Raw genomic sequence first — 20605 nt, forward strand, 5'->3', positions numbered from 1 at the left:
TTGTGGCACCTTAGAGACTAACAAATTTATTTGAGCATAAGCTTTCGTGAGCTACAGCTCACTTCATCGGATGCAACTGTATTCTGTAACCTATCATTTAAATCAGCTTCTGTACCAAATGACTGGAGGATAGCTAATGTGATGCCAATTTTTAAAAAGGGCTCCCCAGGTGATCCCAGCAGTTACAGGCCTGTAAGCCTGACTTCAGTACCAGGTAAATTGGTTGAAACTATAATAAAGAACAATAGTGTCAAACATATAGATGAGCATAATTTGTTGAAGAAGAGTCAACATGGTTTTAGTAAAGGGAAATCATGCCTCATCAATCTACCAGAATTCTTTGAGGGGGTCAACAAGCGTGTGGACAAAGGGGATCCAGTGGATATAGTGTACTTCCATTTTCAGAAAACATTTGACAAAGTCCCTCACCAAAGGCTCTTATGCAAAGGAAGCTGTCATGGGATAAGAGGGAAGGTCCTCTCATGGATTGGTAACTGGTTAAAAGATAGGAAACAAAGGGTAGGAATAAATGGTCAGTTTTCAGAATGGAGAGAGGTAAATAGTGGTGTCCCCCAGGGGTCTGTTCTGGGACCAGTACTATTCAACATATTCATAAATGATCTGGAAAAAGGGGTAAACAGTGAGGTGACAAAATTTGCAGATGATACAAAACTACTAAAGATAGTTAAAACCCAGGCAGACTGCGAAGAGCTACAAAAGGATTTCTCAAAACTGGGTGACTGGGCAACAAAATGGCAGATTAAATTCAATGTTGATAAATGCAAAGTAATGCACATTGGAAAACATCATCCCAACTAGACATATAAAATGATGGGGTCTAAATTAGCTGTTACCACTCAAGAAAGATCTTAGAGTCATTGTGGATAGTTCTCTGAAAACACACTCAATGTGCAGGGGCCGTCAAAACAGTGAACAGAATGCTGGGAATAATTAAGAAAGGGATAGATAAGACAGAAAATATCATGTTGCCTCTATATAAATCCATGGTACACCCACATCGTGAATACTGCATGCAGTTCTGGTTGCCCCATCTCAAAAAAAGATCTATTGGAATCAGAAAAGTTTCAGAAAAGGGCAACAAAAATGATTAGGGGTCTGGAATGGCTTCCGTATGAGGAGAGATTAATAAGATTGGGACTTTTCAGCTTTGAAAAGGGGAGATATGATTGAGGTCTATAAAATCATGACTGTTGTAAAGAAAGTAGATAAAGGAAGTGTTGCTTACTATTTCTCATAACACAAGAACTACGGGCTACAAAATGAAATTAATAGGCAGCAGGTTTAAAACAAACAAAAGGAAGTACTTTTTCAATACAGTGCACAGTCAACCTGTGGAACTCCTTGCCAGGAGTTCAAAAAAGAACTAGATAAATGCATGGAGGATAGCTCCATCAATGGCTATTAGCCAGGATGGGCAGGGATGGTGTCCCTAGCCTCTGTTTGCCAGAGGCTGGGAATGAGCGACAGGGATGGATCACTTGATGATTGCCTGTTCTGTGCATTCCCTCGGAAGCACCTGGTATTGGCCATTGTCGGAAGACAGGATACTGGGCTAGATGGACCTTTGATCTGACCCAGTAGGTCCATTCTTATGTTCTCATACTTTCTGGGGCAGCCTCACGCCCAGGCACAGGGCTGACCCGAAGCGAGGACAGGCCGTGAGCTAGGCAGCACTCAGCTGGATTACACACAGGGCTGCGCCGCTGGCTACCTGCACTTGTCGGGGAATTGGGGGATTGCGCCCCTTCTGCGGCAGCTTCCCCGGCCTGGGGAGCAGCTGGACCTGAGTGATTCCAGCTAATCAACAGCATCACTACTGAAGTCTCCCCTGGCGACAGTGAGCCAGGCTAGGGCCGAGCTGATAGACTGGCCATGGAGAGGGGAGGGCAGTGAGAAGCTGTTGGGAGTGTTGGATCATATTAAAAAGTTCTGTATTAAAATCACAAATGAGTTTGATTCCCCATAGTTTAAATTCCAGGATATTACTAATTAAGAAGTCTCTTGGTTTTTGGTACTGTTTCTCTCCCTCTTTGTGTGAAACTTGTAAGCTGCTAATTATGTTAGTACATTCTAAGACAGAGTCTGTTCTCAAAGCAATTCTTTGCAACTACTACTCACACAGAGAGAGACTCAAAGCAATACTCTAACAACAGAAACAGCGCCCAGAGACTCTCCGCCCTTTTGTTGTACTCATCTGGCTTTGTTAACAATTGTGATCAAAATAGAGATAGAGAATGTATGTGGATGGATGCTTGGGGTGGATAATAACTGAATGATCAGGGAGGTGCCAGCCTAAGAATCCGTGTCCATCGGCTGAAGGCAGCGTCAAGTGGAAATAACCAGAGGACCCCCGGGCGGCAGACTGGAATCCACCCAACAGCCTCAAGAATGGGAGAACCAAAGAACAAGATAACATCTGGCAGCACGGAGCCGTCAGGAATGTGCCACCTGCTGATTGATTCAGCAACAGGATGATGAAGCAATTCCCATAGACTAGCATAGGAAAAAAATTCCTATAAAAATGGACTCTAGAAAGTGAGAACTTTGGGGTCTGATTCTGCAAACCAACTTCCAGGAGCATCAGATGAGCATCTGACAAGGCCCTGCTCCCTCCTCATGTCCAGGCCACCTGGCCAGTGGCTTGGCATGAGCAACTCTAAGGCTGGTAACTATGATAACAACCTTGCAGAATCTGTGTGTGTGTGTGTGTGTGTGTGTGTGTGTATAAATATGAAATTGAATGGAATGTTATAGCTATAACTAACTGCTTACTATGATTATTTCTGTATTCACAATAAATGTGGCATTTTGCCTTTTCCCCTTTAATAAGATGCTGCTGGTTTTTATTTTATTGGTATAACAGGAGCATCCCCTGGGGAAGGTCAGCCAAACACCCCAATGGGCTTCAACAACAGTGGCTCCAGGCCCCCTCTGCTGGGGCAGCGCCAGTGACTGCCCTGGAGCCCCCACAGCCCCCAGGACCTCTCTGCTCCAGACACAGGCAGTTGGGCAGCGAGGCTGGGCCATAGCCCAGTGGGAAGGGGGACGTATGTAGTTCTGGGACAGGCACCAGGTACAGGTAAGATAGGGGGAGCTCAAAGGGGCAGAAACTGCAAAAAGGGGACAGGCGGGTGAGAACTGCTGGCGAGAAAACCTTGGGGTACGAGACTTCACAGGGGCCCTGCCCTGTCACACCCCAGACTGCCTCTGGTGGGAGGGCAGCATTCGATAGAAATGAGGAGGGAAGAAAGCCCCGCAGCCCTCCTCTCCGGCCTGTCCGCATTCCTGCCTGGCTGGGGAATCCCCAGAACCAGCTCTGGCAGGTCACCAGCTGACCAACCTGCTGAACTGCTGCCTCCCTTTCTCGCTCGTCTGGCCAGGCTGACCCAATTCCCCGGGGCAGGGCTGAGCCCTTCCCCATGGGTCTGTAACACCCACGGCCTCGTGGTGCTGCTGAACCACACGCAGGTGCATAGAGGCTGCTGGACTGGGCCTGGCTCATCTACTCCAGTGTTCTGGACCCCACAGCAGATGGTCTGTGTAGCGCGGCACCCCCGGGTGGGTGCAGGAGTCGCTGCAGCCTGAGCTAGGAGACCCAGTTCCGTCAGCCACAAGCTGCTGCAGACTCAGCCCTGTGTCCGGTGCAGCATCACGCCGTGTCAGGCTGTGATAATCTGCCTGGAGGAAGCCTCCCCCTAGAGGCTGGGCTAAATCCTGGAGCAGGGGCATTTACAGCATTCAATTTTGTAACACTGGACATTCTTGTTACCGATATGAGTGTCCAATCCCCGCTGAGCTCTTGGCCCCAGCGCCATCCAGTGGCAGTGAGTTCCACAGGATAATTGTACAACATGTAGGAAAGCATTTCCTTTTATCCATTGTGAATATGTCCTTGTTCCCGTGCTGTGAGATAGGGAGAGCAGATGCTTCTGCACCTTCCTCTCCCTCCCTATTATTCTTCTGTGATTTCATCGCACCAACCCTGATTCAGCTACACTCAAAGGCAACTGCCCCAGCCTTCCAGTCTCTCTTTGTTGGAGACCATTCTTTGTTCTCGCTGCCCATATCTCACCCTCCCCCAATTCTGTTTATAAAGTAACAACTGTCCCTGCACACAGCCGGGTACTTGCGGCAGAGCAGACCAGCCCACTGCCCCCGCCGGCTTTGGGAGGACACAGCCCAGCCAGCTGGAGACCGTCAGTGCAGCTTTCCCTTGGCAGGTTTCCTGCTGCCACCTCTCACCCAGAGTCCTCAGGAACTTCCCAGCCCTCTCTGCCTTATCCTCTATCTGGGACTGATAGGCAGATAAAAGCCTGCTTGGTCTTTGGCCCTGGTTCTTTGTGGTCCTACTGCCAGGCCCCAGGGGCGAGGCGAGGCAATGGAGTGATAAGCAAAGGCAGATAAGAAAAAACCTGCTGGTGACAGGATGAGAGGGATCTGGGCCAGGGCAGGATGGAGGCCTCTCCCATGCCATCCTCCAAAGCACTAGTCCTGCTGCCCAGGCCGTGACTGAGACCATCCCCCAGGCGCCAGGCCTACTGCTTTATCTGCCAGCCAGGAACTCCAGGCTCCATTCCCAACCTCTCATGTCGCTCTGCGCTGATCCCTCCAGTGGAGGCCAGGGAGAAGCAGACCCCCCGTGAGGAGGTTGGTGACTACCAGGGGTTAGACACTGACGGAGGCAGGGATGAAGGCTGGAGAAGGGGGAGCCTTACCTGGTAGTCGTGTGGGATGATGGGGCTGATCTGCCGGCAGGTGAGCACCACGTCCTGCCCAGGAAGCTGGTAGACGGTCCAGGCCCGAGGGTACAGGGCATGGTAGAAGGCGTAATGGCCGCAGTAGCCCCAGTTCCAACCCTGTAGCACGCTGGGTCTCTCCACAGACAGGACCTGCTGGTAAACGGTCTGTCCCTTCCGGCGCAAGCAGACGGTGAACTGGCAGAGGAGAGCACAGAGCACTGAGATGGGAAGGCTGGGCAGCCCCCCCGGAGCTGGGCATGCTTCAATTCCGGCAGCAGAACCCTCCCCAGCACTGGCTGCCCAGGGCAGCTCAAAGAGCTGGATCTGACCTATAGGCCCTAAATGGCCCGCGTCCTGCCCCCCCCACAGACCGTCCGTCTCCCTCTGCAGCCACTCGCCAGCTCTGGGCTGGCTCGGAGGGGCGGGTGGCTGGGCATTCCCAGCCGGGGTGCTGGACTTTGGACTCACTTCAAATGCAGCAGTGACTGTTGCCATCCACCGGCAGAGGAGACAGGAATGAAGGCCCCGAGCGCGCTCACAGGGAGGCTGCCCAAGAGAGCTGGGCAGGGAACAGCCAACTCGGCTTCGGGGGAAGGGGCAAAGTCACACTGCAGCTGGCAGAGGAGCCACCAGAACGGCGAGGGAGGAGCTCACTGGAAATGGAAGCGCTGGGAACCTGCCTCCAGCCGCGACATGGCTGCTCAGCCTGCTGGGCCCTGGGCTGCACGGAGCGCGAATCAGATCAACCCGCTCTGCAGACAGCTCCCGCCCGGCTGGCTCCCGGCACGGCTGTGTCCTGCCGGCACCGGGGGGTGCGGAGCTGCGGCAGCCGCCCTCACTCCCTCGAGCCCACTGCTGTGCCAGGCTGCACCACCTAGCGTGGATAACGAGCCCAGCTCGCGGAGGAAAGGGCATGCCAGGGGACCAGGTGGCAGGATGCCTCAGCCTGCAATGCAAACACACCCACCTGGTCAGCGACGGCTGTCTTGTAGTGGTACACGCCGGGATTCAACTGCCATCGACAGAACTCTCCCCTCCAGCCTCGGGTGATGGTACCTCCCCCAAACCCACCCAGCGGGCACCCTGTGGGAGAGACCAAACAGCAGACTCACTCCTCCCTGCAGGAGCCCGGCATGAGAGAGGGGCTAGCGGGACATGGGGGCACATGCACTGAGCAGGGGAGGTGGAGCTCCACTCAGTCCAGCACAACCCAGCACCTGCCCACCCCCAGGGTAACCCCCCGCAGCACCCACCCGCCCCGCAGCACCCGCCTGCCGGTGAACCCCCGCAACACCTGCCCTGCAGCACCCACCTGCCGGTGAACCCCCGCAACACCTGCCCCGCAGCACCCACCCGCCGGTGAACCCCCGCAACACCTGCCCCCTGGGGGAACCCCGACAGCACCCACCCGCCCCACAGCACCTGCTCCAGGGTACCTCCTGCAGCACCCACCCGCCCCACAGCACCTGCTCCAGGGTACCTCCTGCAGCACCCACCCGCCCCACAGCACCCGCCCGCCGGTGAACCCCCGCAGCACCCACCCGCCCCACAGCGAACCCCCGCAGCACCCACCCGCCCCGCAGCACCCACCCGCTCCACAGCACCTGCCCTCTGGGGGAACCCCCGCAGCACCCACCCGCTCCACAGCACCTGCCCTCTGGGGGAACCCCCGCAGCACCCACCCGCTCCACAGCACCTGCCCTCTGGGGGAACCCCCGCAGCACCCACCCGCTCCACAGCACCTGCCCTCTGGGGGAACCCCCGCAGCACCCACCCGCTCCACAGCACCTGCCCGCCGGTGAACCCCCGCAGCACCCACCTGCCGCACAGCACCCACCCCAGGGTAACCCCCTGCAGCACCCACCTGCCCCACATCACCCGCCTGCCGGTGAACCCCCTGCAGCACCCACCTGCCGCACAGCACCCGCCCACCAGTGAACCCCCGCAGCACCCACCTGCTGGTGAACCCCCACAGCACCTGCCCCCGGGGGAACCCCCGTAGCATCCACCCACCCCACAGCACCTGCCCCCGGGGGAACCCCCGTAGCATCCACCCACCCCACAGCACCTGCCCCCGGGGGAACCCCCTGCAGCACCCACCTGCTCCACAGCACCCACCCACCGGTGAACCCCCGCAGCACCCACCTGACCCACAGCACCCGCCCGCCGGTGAACCCCCGCAGCACCTGCCCCCTGGGGGAACCCCCGCAGCACCCACCCGCCCCACAGCACCCGCCCACCGGTGAACCCCTGCAGCACCTGCCCTCTGGGGCAACCACCACAGCACCCAACCACTCCGCAGCACCTGCCCCGAGGGTACCTCCTGCAGCACCCGCTCCCTGGAGTTACCCCCACAGCACCTGCTCCAGCACCCACCCCCTAGGATACCTCTTGCAGCAGCCACCCCCTGCCCCACAACACCTGCCCCCTCTGGTAACCCTCACAGCACCCACCCGCCCCACAGCACTTACTCACTGGGGTAGTCCCCGCAGCACTGCCCCAGCACCCACCCCAGTACCCCGAGCACCCACCCCTGGGGATAACCCCTGCAGCACCTGCCCCCTCTGGTAACCCCTGCAGCACCCACCTATACTCAGGGTTACCCAGAGAACTCACCTGCCCTGCCCTGCGCCCCCCCCACACCCAAGATAGCCCCACAGCAGCTCCAGCTGGCGGCAGCCTTGGGGTGTCTCCTGCTCTGCCCGCACCAGCATCCCCTCATCCACAACCACCTGCCCTAAGCCCTCAGCCCTGGGGTAACCATGGCATCTTCCCACCTCCCCCCCAAACCCTGGGCTCAGGGAGACTCCATCCAGCTTTGGTGCCCCAGAGCGACCCTGCTCCCCTCCATGGTCCCCTCCAGGGCGGGCTGGCAGCTCACCGTAGATCTGGCGCAGGGGGAGCGGGTTGAACAGGTCGATGACGGGACACTTCTTCTCCACGTGTGTCTTCCTGTACCACCACCGCAAATAGCTGCTGAGGGGAAGGGAGACCTGAGAAGGGCCACAGCGGGTCATGGCCCCAAACTCGCCCATGCTCCCCGGGGAGCGAGTCGGCTGGGGTCCCAAGCGGCCTGACCGTCAGCCGACCGCAGCACAGCATGTGGCAGAAACGCGCTGTCTGAGCGAGTGAGACACATCCCACGCCCCAGGGCAGGGCAAAGCACCGACCTCCTACCGTCCCCCGTGGAACAGAGCCAAGCCTGGAGTGCGGGGTGCTAGGAAGGAGGCAAAGAAATGCAGGGCGGGCGACAGAGCAGGAGGGCCGTGGCATCGTGGGCGAGCACCGAGCCTCGGAGAGATCCAGAGCCCGCAGGAGGGATGAGGAGTCGCCACCCGAGAACACACAGAAGAAGCAATCAAGGCACAAGGGGACCCGTGAGGGGCCCAGGGCACAGAGGCCAAGGGAGGACGTAGGAAGCAGCCGACGGCTCAAGGAGAACGATGGAGCCTCGGGAGGTTTCCAGCCTGGGCCTAGTGAACAGCGCTGGTGCCTTTATCGTCATTGCCTCAGAGATTCCAAAGCCAGAAGGGACCCCCTAGGACCGACCTGACCCCCCTGCGCAGCGCGGGCCCTACGACCGGCCTGACCCCCCCTGCACAGCACGGGCCCTACGACCGGCCTGACCCCCTCGCACAGCACGAGCCCTACGACCGGCCTGACTCCCCCCCGCACAGCGCGGGCCAGAGAACTTCCCCATAATAATTCCTAGAGCAGATCGGTTAGAAAAACATCCCAACTTGATTTAGAAGTTGTCAGTAATGGAGACTCCACAACCATACTTGGTATAGGATCATAGAATCATAGAATCATAGAATATCAGGGTTGGAAGGGACCCCAGAAGGTCATCTAGTCCAACCCCCTGCTCAAAGCAGGACCAAGTCCCAGTTAAATCATCCCAGCTAGGGCTTTGTCAAGCCTGACCTTAAAAACCTCTAAGGAAGGAGATTCTACCACCTCCCTAGGTAACGCATTCCAGTGTTTCACCACCCTCTTAGTGAAAAAGTTTTTCCTAATATCCAATCTAAACCTCCCCCATTGCAACTTGAGACCATTACTCCTCGTTCTGTCATCTGCTACCATTGAGAACAGTCTAGAGCCATCCTCTTTGAAACCCCCTTTCAGGTAGTTGAAAGCAGCTATCAAATCCCCCCTCATTCTTCTCTTCTCCAGACTAAACAATCCCAGCTCCCTCAGCCTCTCCTCATAAGTCATGTGCTCTAGACCCCTAATCATTTTCGTTGCCCTTCGTTGTACTCTTTCCAATTTATCCACATCCTTCCTGTAGTGTGGGGCCCAAAACTGGACACAGTACTCCAGATGAGGCCTCACCAGTGTCGAATAGAGGGGAACGATCACGTCCCTCGATCTGCTCGCTATGCCCCTACTTATACAACCCAAAATGCCATTGGCCTTCTTGGCAACAAGGGCACACTGCTGACTCATATCCAGCTTCTCGTCCACTGTCACCCCTAGGTCCTTTTCCGCAGAAGCTGTTTCAATGATTAATTACCCTCACTGTCAAAAAAGTACACCTTATTTCCTATCTGAATTTGTCTAACTTCAGCTTTCAGCCACTGGATCATGTTGTATCTGTCTCTGCTAGATAGATGAACACTCCATTATCAATATTTATTCCCCATATATGCAGTGTAGTTTTCTCTCTGACCAACAGAAGTTGGTCCAATAAAATATATTACCTCCCCCACTTTGTCTTTCTGTTCCCCATCTAGGTATATGCAGACTGGAATCATGTCACCCGTAACCTTCTCTTTGTTAAGCTAAATATATTGAGCTCTTTGAGTCTGTTACTACAAGGCAGGGTTTCTAATCCTCTAATTATTCTCGTGACTCTTCTCTGAACCTTCTGCAATTTATCAACATCCTTTTTGAACTGTGGGCACCAGAGCTGGACACTGGAGTCCACCGGTGGCTGCACCAGTGCCACATTTAGCATAGAATCATAGAACTGGAAGGGACCTCAAGAGGTCCAGTCTAGTCCAGTCCCCTGCACTCATGGCAGGACTAAGTATTATCTAGACCACCCCTGACAGGTATTTGTCCAACCTGCTCCAATCATGGAGATTCCACAAACTCCCTAGGCAATTTGTTCCAGTGCTTAACCACCCTGACAGGTAGGAAGTTTTTCCTAATGTCCAACCTAAACCGCCCTTGCTGCAATTTAAGCCCATTGCTTCTTGTCCTATTCTCAGAGATTAAGAAGAACAATTTCTCTCCCTCCTCTTTATAACAACCTTTTCTGTACTTGAAAACTGTTATCATGTCCCCTCTCAGTCTTCTCTTTTCCAGACTAAACAAATCCAAAATTTTTCAATCTTCCCTCATGGGTCATGTTTTCTAGACCTTTCATCATTTTTGTTGCTCTTCTCTGGACTTTCTCCCATTTGTCCACATCATTCCTGAAATGTGGCACCCAGAACCGGACACAAGACTCCAGTTGAGGCGTAATCAGCCCGGAGTAGAGTGGAAGAATTACTTCTCGTGTCTTGGTTACAACACTCCTGCTAATACAGCCCAGAATGAGGTTTGCTTTTTTTTGCAATAGTGTCACACTGTTGACTCATATTTAGCTTCTGGTCCACTATGGACCCCCAGATCGCTTTCTGCAGTATTCCTTCCTAGGCCCACTTTGTGTGTGTGCAACTGATTGTTCCTTCCTAAGTGGAGTACTTAGCGTTTGTCCTTATTGAATTTCATCCTATTTACTTCAGACCATTTCTCCAGTTTGTCCAGATCATTTTGAATTTCAATCCTATCCTCCAAAGCACTTGCAACCCCTCCCAGCTTGGTATCATCCACAAACTTTATAAGTGTACTCTGTATGCCATTATCTAAATCATTGCTGAAGATATTGAACAGAACCGGACCCAGAACCAATCCCTGCGGAACCTTCCTGCATGACTGTGAACCACTGGTAACTACTCTCTGGGAATGGTTTTCCAACCAGTTTTCACCCACTTTATAGTAGCTCCATCTAGGCTGCATTTCCATAGTTTGTTTATGAGAAGATCATGCGAGACAGTATCAAAAGCTTTACGAAAGATATACCATGTCTACCGCTTCCCCCCGTCCACAAGACTTGTTACCCTATCAAAGAAAGCTATCAGGTTGGTTTGACAGGCATGATAAGACTCAACAGCATACTTGGCATTGTACATCCAGATCGTTACTGGCCCCTGTCCAGGGAGCTGGCAGATCAGTGCTGAGCTATACACTGCAGATCAGGCACAGACTGCTGACACTGGGCTTGTTACGTACACACATGCTGATGTGAACCTTGCCCTCCTGTCCCCCTCATGCCCTTCAGTTAACATCTTCACCAGCAGTGTTTTGTCTAGAGGGAGAGTCCACTGGGGCAGACCCTAGTGTAAGCACAGTTCATAGACTATATAGAAGATTAGGGTTGGAAGAGACCTCAGAAGATCATCTAGTCCGACCCCCTGCTCAAAGCAGGACCAATCCCCAACTAAAGCATCCCAGCCAGGGCTTTGTCAAGCCTGACCTTAAAAACCTCAAAGGAAGGAGATTCCACCACCTCCCTAGGGAACCCATTCCAGTGCTTTGCCACCTTCCTAGTGAAATAGTGTTTCCTAATATCCAACCTAAAACTCCCCCACTGCAATTTAGACCATTGCTTCTTGCTCTGTCATCTGCCACCACTGAAAACAGCCAAGCTCCATTCTCTTTGGAACGCCCCCCCCCATTCAAGTAGTTGAAGGCTGCTATCAAATCCCCCCGCAGACTAAATAACCCCAGTTCCCGCAGCCTCTCTTCGTAAGTCATGTGCCCCAGCCCCATGATCATTTTCGTTGCCCTCAGCTGGACTCTCTCCAATTTGTCCACATCCCTTCTGCAATGGGGGGCCCAAAACTAGATGCAATACTCCAGGTGTGGCCTCACCAGTCCTGACCAGAGAGGAATAATCACTTCCCTCGAACTGCTGGCAATGCCCCAATATGCCATTGGCCTTCTTGGTAACGAGGGCACACTGCTGACTCATATCCACTTCTCATCTACTGTAATCCCCAGGTCCTTTCCTGCAGAACTGCCGTTTAGCCATTCGGTCTCTAGTCTGTAGCGGTGCATGGGATTCTTCCATCCTAAGCACAGGACTCTGCACTTGTCCTTGATGAACCTCATCAGATTTCTTTTGGCCTAATCCTCCAATTTGTCTAGGTCACTCTGGACCGTATCCTACCCTCCAGCGTATCTACCTCTCCCCCTGTTTAGTATCATCCGCATACTTGCTGAGGGTGCAATCCACGCCATCCTCCAGATCATTAATAAATATGTTGAACAAAACTGGCCCCAGGACAGACCCTTGGGGCACTCCACTTGATACCGGCTGCCAACTAGACCTTGAGCTGTTGATCACTACGCATTGAGCCTGACAATCTAGCCAGCTTTCTGTCCACCTTATAGTCCATTCATCCAGCCCATACTTTTTTAACTTGCTGGCAAGAATACTGTGGGAGAACGTATCAAATGCTTTGCTTAAGTCAAGATATATCATGTCCGCCACTTTCCCCATATCTACAGAGCTAGTTATCTCGTCAGAGAAAGCAATCAGGTTGGTCAGGCATGAACAGTGCAGTATGGTTTGAACAGATGCAGCCCATCCCAGTTTCAAACCATGCCTCATGGGACTTGTAACGTGCCCTTTAGGTACTGCATAACTAAAGCAAACGTGGCTCTGTACAGCAGGGGGCTGTGCCAATCAGATAACCTCTCCCTACCCGAAGGCTCTGCAGAGTACAGGCAGATGTGAACACAACGAGTCCAAGATGGAGCACAGCCAGAGCGGGGCCTGGCCATGACAAGTGGAATGCTCCAGGGAATGGAATGTGACAGCATTTTCTATCTGAGAGTGAACCAAAATGCTGTTTAAAAGGAGTTACTGAAAATACTAAGCCCGGTTTCCTTAAAGGCAGTCGATGAGCCGGCTTCAGGTTGACCCCTTCAGCCTGGGAAGGGTGGCTAGTAGACCAGAACAAGCCTGGGCAGACCTCCTGGTGGGGGAGGGAAATAGTAATTTAGGGTGAGACACCAGATGCTGGTTGTGTGCAGAGAGAGACTGAATCCTGGGTCTGCTCGTTCCAGCGTGCCGCTTACGTTTCAAGAGGGGCTACAGGAAACGCAAAGCAGCAAATACAATATCGACTGAACCCGGAACACATGCCATGGCCATCAGTGGTGGAGACACAGACATTTGCCTCTCGCTCAGATGGCCCTGTATAGGCTGTATGGCATGACTTGAACAAGATTGTACATGGCCACGGAGTCACCTGCCCTGACTTCAGAGAGAGACTGGTCCTGGGTCTGTAACACACGGCAACCGCCCACGAGGCTCCAGGGCACTGGCCTTGGAAGCAGGGTAGGGGGATGCAGAACTTACCTTAGGGGCTTTCCCTGGGGGGTAGCACTTTCTGAGCACTGGACAGATATTAAGAAATGAACCTCCCCATCCCGGAGACGGGCCAGGGCATCTTTCCATTGGTTGAACAGGTCTAGACATGATAGAAAGGGGAGGGGTCTTGCGCAAGGTCACACAGCGCATAGTGTCAGAGCCAGGATTGGCCCTCAGCCTCCTGGCTCCGAGTACTGGTCTCGCCCCTGCTTTGCACACTCAGACACCACAGCGGTGAGCATGGTTACAGCCTTGACAGAACAGAACAGAACAGGGGATCTCAGCCCAGCAAACGGGTACAAGGCAGCCACAGGACTCAGAAACAGCTACACTGGAGCAGAGAAAAGGTCCCCCAGCTCAGAAGCCTGTCCCCAGGAGAGGCCCGCGCCAGCTGCTTCAGGGGGAGGCGTCTGAATCCTGTGCAGGCTGGTGTGGGGTAACTTGGCTCCTCTCTATCCCCTCCCCTATTTATACCCTTAATATTAACTATTGTAGCTCTGCATATTCTTGGTAGTCACGACCGCCCTGCCCTTCCTGGCCTGCTAACTGCACAGTGGGGTCCCTGTCTGAAACGGGTTGTGACCCACGGAGCAGAGTGCAAAGAAGGTCCTGGCTGAACTCAACCCATGAGATTTTCCGAGCCAAATCAAACGTGTACTGCCCCTGCCTGTGACGCCCAGGGTAGTCTCACCTGTGTCAAGAACTCCAGCCATTTCCTGTCATTTTCTTTGCATCTCCCTCTCTTGAATGGGGATGAATAAACACCTGTGCAGCTAAGGCAGCTGTGCTCCTGAGGCTGCTCCAGGGTGAACTCTTTGCAGCAGGATCTCCGAGGGCAAGGTGCTCCCAGCAGAGGCTCATGCAATTGATAGGGCAGAGGGAAAGTCAGCTGGCTACACAAGGGACTGAACGTCCCAGGATCTAGATGGGGCTTTATCAATCTTTCTGAAGGCGGAGATGCAGGCAGCTCAGTGGGTTTTCGGAGAGAGGTACTGCAATTGTCCATGGTGGCAAAGATCCCAGATTTACTGCCAAACACTGTCTGAGCATTTCCTGCACCTCAATTTTAGATACAGCTCCCTGGTGGACACTCCCCTCTCCCCCGCACACATCTTGTCTCAACAGATCTGACTGTCCCACACAAAATTATTCTGCTGAGCTCATCACTACAGATCTGCCCGTTTGGCTGGGGGACATGCTGCTTTCAGTGGGAGAGAGAAGTGACTGCCTTCTGGAGTGCATTCCTGACCTCTCTGTAGGCCTGGGAAGGTGGCAAGAAATGCAGGAGGCTTTTCCCTTCCTTCCAGGCTTTCAAGTACTATTTGGGTGGGTGGGTCATGACGCAACTATCTCTAAACGTGCGGAGAGAGCATCACAGAAAGAAAATGAACACACAGTTGGTGTACTGCAGGCAGCCCCCCAGAGCCAGGGAGGCTGGTCCAGGTTGTATCGACCCTCCTGAAGGGTGTGAGGCCATGATGCAGCTCAGGACATTCAGATCGCAAGGCCAGGAAGGACCATTGTGATTATCCAGCCTGACCCCCTGCACAGCACAGGGCCTAGGACCAGTCTGACCCCCTGCACAACACAGGCAACAGGACCAGTCTGACCCCCAGTACAGCACAGGCCGTAGGGATGTCTTACCCCCTGCACAGCATGGGACAGAGAACTGCCCCAAAATAATTCCTAGAGCACATCTGTTAGAAAAACATCCCATCTGGATTTAACAATTGTCAGTGGTGGAGAATCCATTGCAGCTCTTGGTAAACTGTTCCAACAGTTACTTCCCCTCACTGTTAAAAATGTGACTTATTTCCAGTCTGAATTTCCTGCCCTGAATCATGCTCTACCTCTATCTGCTAGATTGATGAGCTCTCTATTACCAATATTTGTTCCCCACGAGGTACTTATTGACTGGAATCAAGTCACCCCTTAACCTTCTCTCTGTTAAGCTAAACAGGTTGAGCTCCTGGAATCCATCACTATAAGGCAGGTTTTCTCATCCGTTACTTATTCTCATGACCCTTCTCTGAACCTCTCCAATTTATCAACGTCCTTCTTGAATTATGGACACCAGAGCTGGCGGTGGTATTCCAGCAGTGGTCTCACCAGTGCTGTACACAGAGGTAAAATCACCTCCCTGCTCCTACTCACTACCCCCGGTTTATGCATCCAAGGACCGCATTAGCCTCTTGGCCAGTGTCTTCCTGGGAGCTCAAGTTCAGATGATTATTCAACACGACCCCCAAATCTCTAACATTTTATCACCATTGAAAAGCAGGGTGGATTTGATTTAAATCAAATTGATTTAAATCATTATTTAAATCACTAGTCAGGAAGACTCAATTTAATCATGGATTTCTACATAAAAGTGCATTCTTGTTGGTTGTTATAACTTTAATACATATCCTTCACAACTCAGATAGATGTAGGTTTCAGTTTTAGAAGGTACACACTATATCTTTTTAAAGTGATTTATTCTGAAAACTTTTCAGATTAGTTTTACAACTATATCAGAAAATGAATGACTGTTTGGTTATTTCATTTACCAAAGGTAATTGAAGCAGATATTTATGAAGTCATTGGGAGGTGAACTATCTCCATTTCAACAGGTTAATCATTAATATTTGGAGGATTTTCTTGCCATGCTGTATTAGGAGGAGAACATTGCCAGACAGACATTTAAATGGTTTTATTTAACAAACAACAACGTTATGTATTCTCACAGGTTTCAGAGTAGCAGCCGTGTTAGTCTGTATTCGCAAAAAGAAAAGGAGTACCGGTGGCACCTTAGAGACTAACAAATTTATTAGAGCATAAGCTTTCGTGAGCTACAGCTCACTTCATCGGATGCATTTGGTGGAAAAAACAGAGGAGAGATTTATAAACACACACACAGAGAACATGAAACAATGGGTTTATCATACACACTGTAAGGAGAGTGATCACTTAAGATAAGCCATCACCAACAGCGGGGGGGGGGGGGGGGGGGAAGAAGCTCTTGAGGAATTCCACCATGATTTCAACAATTTCCATCCCACCATCAACCTCAGCCTGGACCAGTCCACACAAGAGATCCACTTCCTGGACACTACGGTGCTAATAAGCGATGGTCACATAAACACCACCCTATATCGGAAACCTACTGACCGCTATTCCTACCTACATGCCTCTAGCTTTCATCCAGATCATACCACTCGATCCATTGTCTACAGCCAAGCGCTACGATATAACCGCATTTGCTCCAACCCCTCAGACAGAGACAAACACCTACAAGATCTCTATCATGCATTCCTACAACTACAATACCCACCTGCTGAAGTGAAGAAACAGATTGATAGAGCCACAAGAGTACCCAGAAGTCACCTACTACAGGACAGGCCCAACAAAGAAAACAACAGAACGCCCCTAGCCATCACCTTCAGCCCCCAACTAAAACCTCTCCAACGCATCATCAAGGATCTACAACCTATCCTGAAGGACGAGCCATCACTCTCACAGATCTTGGGAGACAGACCAGTCCTTGCTTACAGACAGCCCCCCAGTCTGAAGCAAATACTCACCAGCAACCACACACCACACAACAGAACCACTAACCCAGGAACCTATCCTTGCAACAAAGCCCGTTGCCAACTCTGTCCACATATCTATTCAGGGGATACCATCATAGGGCCTAATCACATCAGCCACACTATCAGAGGCTCGTTCACCTGCGCATCTACTAATGTGATATATGCCATCATGTGCCAGCAATGCCCCTCTGCCATGTACATTGGCCAAACTGGACAGTCTCTACGTAAAAGAATGAATGGACATAAATCAGACGTCAAGAATTATAACATTCAAAAACCAGTTGGAGAACACTTCAATCTCTCTGGTCACTCGATCACAGATCTTAGAGTGGCTATACTTCAACAAAAAAGCTTCAAAAACAGACTCCAACGAGAGACTGCTGAATTGGAATTAATTTGCAAACTGGATACAATTAACTTAGGCTTGAATAGAGCCTGGGAATGGATGAGTCATTACACAAAGTAAAACTATTTCCCCATGGTATTTCTCCCTCCCACCCCACCCCCCACTGTTCCTCTGATATTCTTGTTAACTGCTGGAATTAGCCTACCTTGCTTGTCACCATGAAAGGTTTTCCTCCTTTCCCACCCCTGCTGCTGGTGATGGCTTATCTTAAGTGATCACTCTCCTTACAGTGTGTATGATAAACCCATTGTTTCATGTTCTCTGTGTGTGTGTATATAAATCTCTCCTCTGTTTTTTCCACCAAATGCATCCGATGAAGTGAGCTGTAGCTCACGAAAGCTTATGCTCTAACAAATTTGTTAGTCTCTAAGGTGCCACCGGTACTCCTTTTCTTGTTATGTATTCTGGATTTTTTTTTCTTCAACAACAAACATATAATATTTTAACAAAACTAGCATATGAATTTTTGAATTTAGTTAAACATTCAAGTTTTTTAAAATCAGGTTTGTTTTTGTTAAAGTTTTGTTTTGTTAAGTTTTTAACTTAAATAGTTAAATGAAATATTTTTTTAAAAAAACAAAAATTAATTGACTATGTCAGCAAGGTCAACATGAGAAACTTAAAATATTGGTTTCTGCAGTAGTCTTCACCTTCATTTTCCTGTTTGTTCATAATCTGGAAAAGAAAAACAAGATTTTCTGCTTCTTCAGGTCCCAAACGATTTCTCAATTTGGAATGAATTAGTCCAAAGGAAGAAAATATTCTTTCTACACTGGAAGCAGCAGCTACTGCTGTTAAAAGTGAGATGATCACTTCAACAGTCTCTGAATCCAAGTGCTTAAGTGACTTCCACCATTTCACTGCTATGACTTTCTTTAAAACATCATCAGCAAACATATATTTCTTGAATGGTTCACCCTGAGTTCTGAAGTTTATGATAGTTGGCATTATGGAGGGCTCATTGCTGGATGTCCATGTCCTAGCCAACTCCTCTTCTTCAGCAGTTAAGGTTTGACCCTGGCACCGAGTATTGAGAATATTTGCAAGAAAATGAGCTGGGATAGTGCTTGTCCCATTTGTTTTTTTAATGCTTGTAATTTAACTCCATCATTGCAGATTTCTCTTTTGAAGATCTCACTCGGTTCTTTCCAAATTTCAATAGCGTCGGCAATAAAACAGCTGTTTCCCTGCATTTTGTTCAAGGCTACGGAAATAGGCTTCAGGCTAGTCAGCATGTGTTCGACATTTCTCTGAAGCCCAATATTGAGAACTTTGGCTGTGACAGGGCCATCTATTTTTTCACAATTTTGTTCACAAACTGTCATCCGATTAGGCCAGTTCTTGATACAGTGCTCCAAACAGTCCACTGCTGAGTTCCATCGCACGTCTTGTGGGAGCGTTAGCTTGGTTCCTCCCACTTTTTTCAGAGCAGCATCTGCAAAGTGGTTGTTATGGGAATATTTTGCAATTTCAACAACATTAGCCTTTATTTCTGGAACACTGAAGTCTTTGGCTAGAAGGTGCATCAAATGAGCACTGCAACCATATGCTATTAGCTTGGGACTCTCTTCACTCTCTTCTAAATAATTTCTTCTCATCTTGGATACATTTGCAGCATTGTCTGTGATCAAGGTGTGCACTAGACATTTGAATTTTTTTCAGTTTGTTATAGCTTTTACTGCTACTTCTTGTAAGTATTCTGCTGTGTGTGCATTTCCTGATGTATCAATTGTTTCTGTAAGGAAGACACTCCCTTCTTTTTTTGTCACACAAGCACATACAACAGGATCGTTGTGGACATTGCTCCACCCATCAAGACTCAGGCTAACAATTTTACCCTCTAGACCTTTTGGACACTGCTCAATTTCTCTTTCATACACTTTATCCAGCAATTTGCCTGCGACATCTGCTCCGTTGGGTGGACTGTATCCTGGTTTTAATGACTGAACCACATTAATGAAGTGTGAGTTCTCAATCATATGGAAAGGAGAGTTTGTTGGATAAACAAACTGGGCAATTTTTTCATCAACTATCTCTTTTTGTAATCTGCTGGTTCTTAGCACAAACTTATCTATGATTGTTTCTGGATGATGGTGATTTTTTTTTCCTTTTTGCCACAGGTGATATACTGTGGCTATGTGACATATACGATGTGACTGAAACACTATCATTGGCAGATAACTCTGAAACTATAGAAAATGATGGTGATCTTGAAGGTGGATAGTCTTCAGAATCCTGTATGTTGAGGATGGATTCTCCTAAACAAAATAAGTCAATACAGTTATTTAATTATTATTACCATACTGCTCATTTAGTATTACTCATTGTATTCACTGACACTCAGCACTACTTTAAAGGTGAAATTGTAAAAGGAAGATCTGCCGATTTCAGGTATTTATTTTTTATCACAACTGCATCTGAAATGATAGGACCACAGAGTAACAACTATTTTTTTGCTCAAACATGAGAATTCAAGAATAGTCTAGAAGGAAGACAGGCTGTCCTTAAGAAAGAAGTATGAAATAAAAAAGTTTACCAACCTGAAGATCCTGCATGTTCAGACATGTTCCTTTCATCATCTTCAGTGCAGCTTCCTCCTGAGAAGGAACACTTCTCATGTTGTTGTTTCATTTGGGAAACCAGGCCTTGCATTTCTTGGTTGCACAGTTTGCCTTTGCATGCATGCCTGTCTTACCCACAGGTAGAGGAACTTCATCAAAATACTCCCAAACTGGGTCTCTTTTACAGCCTGCTGACATTGTAGGTTTTCCCTTCTAGTGAGAGAATGGTATGGTAGGTCTCAAATCAATGAAGGGTACACTCAGAAAGACCTCAAGAGTTCTGGAATATGCTGCTCAAACAGTTTCACTTTTGTTTCTACTGCCTGACCCTCCCTTCTCACATTTATCTCCAGCCTTCTTCTCCTGGTCCAGATCTATTCCGCCCCCAACAATCTTCTATTCATTGAACTTTCAGAAACTTTGCACTTTTAGAGAGAGGTACAGGATTGACTCTGTGTACACAAATTTGCAGAGGGACAAGTGGGCTGAGGTCTGTTATTTCTCACCTCTAAATATTATTTATTTAAAAACATTTTTGCTGTTAACAAGCATGTTATCTCTGGAAACCCAAATCCACAGTTTGAGGACTGCAAAACTAAGCATCTCTGATGGTATATTCTAGACTGAGCATTGGGTCCCACTGGGTAGATAGAAAGATTAACCTAAATAATCTATACAGAAGCCCCTGGAGCTCCATAAGATTGGGTCCCTAATCCATGAACTATTGGAACTCCTTTACAAAACTTTTCTTAACCATTACATGAATATATTGTTTCATACTATAGAATTAAAATTTATAATCCCTAGTCCATGATGAGAGATCTTTGAGTTTAGTAATCTTAATTACAACTAACTTTACACAGGTTTTTTCCTCAAAA

General features: G+C 49.9%; 1 protein-coding gene across 1 annotated transcript in view; it reads right to left on the bottom strand.

Annotated features, from left to right (window-relative positions):
* Positions 1-20605, bottom strand: part of GBA2 (glucosylceramidase beta 2) — a 62952-nt gene that overhangs the window by 36263 nt on the left and 6084 nt on the right. The window contains exons 2-4 of the mRNA XM_038401626.2: positions 7642-7733; positions 5728-5843; positions 4737-4955 (exon numbers count right to left, since the gene is read on the bottom strand). Of these exons, the coding sequence (XP_038257554.1) occupies positions 4737-4955; positions 5728-5843; positions 7642-7733 (427 nt within the window). The remainder of the gene's footprint in view (positions 1-4736; positions 4956-5727; positions 5844-7641; positions 7734-20605) is intronic.

This window comes from Dermochelys coriacea, chromosome 5, assembly GCF_009764565.3.
Source record: "Dermochelys coriacea isolate rDerCor1 chromosome 5, rDerCor1.pri.v4, whole genome shotgun sequence".
Lineage (NCBI taxonomy): Eukaryota > Metazoa > Chordata > Testudines > Dermochelyidae > Dermochelys > Dermochelys coriacea.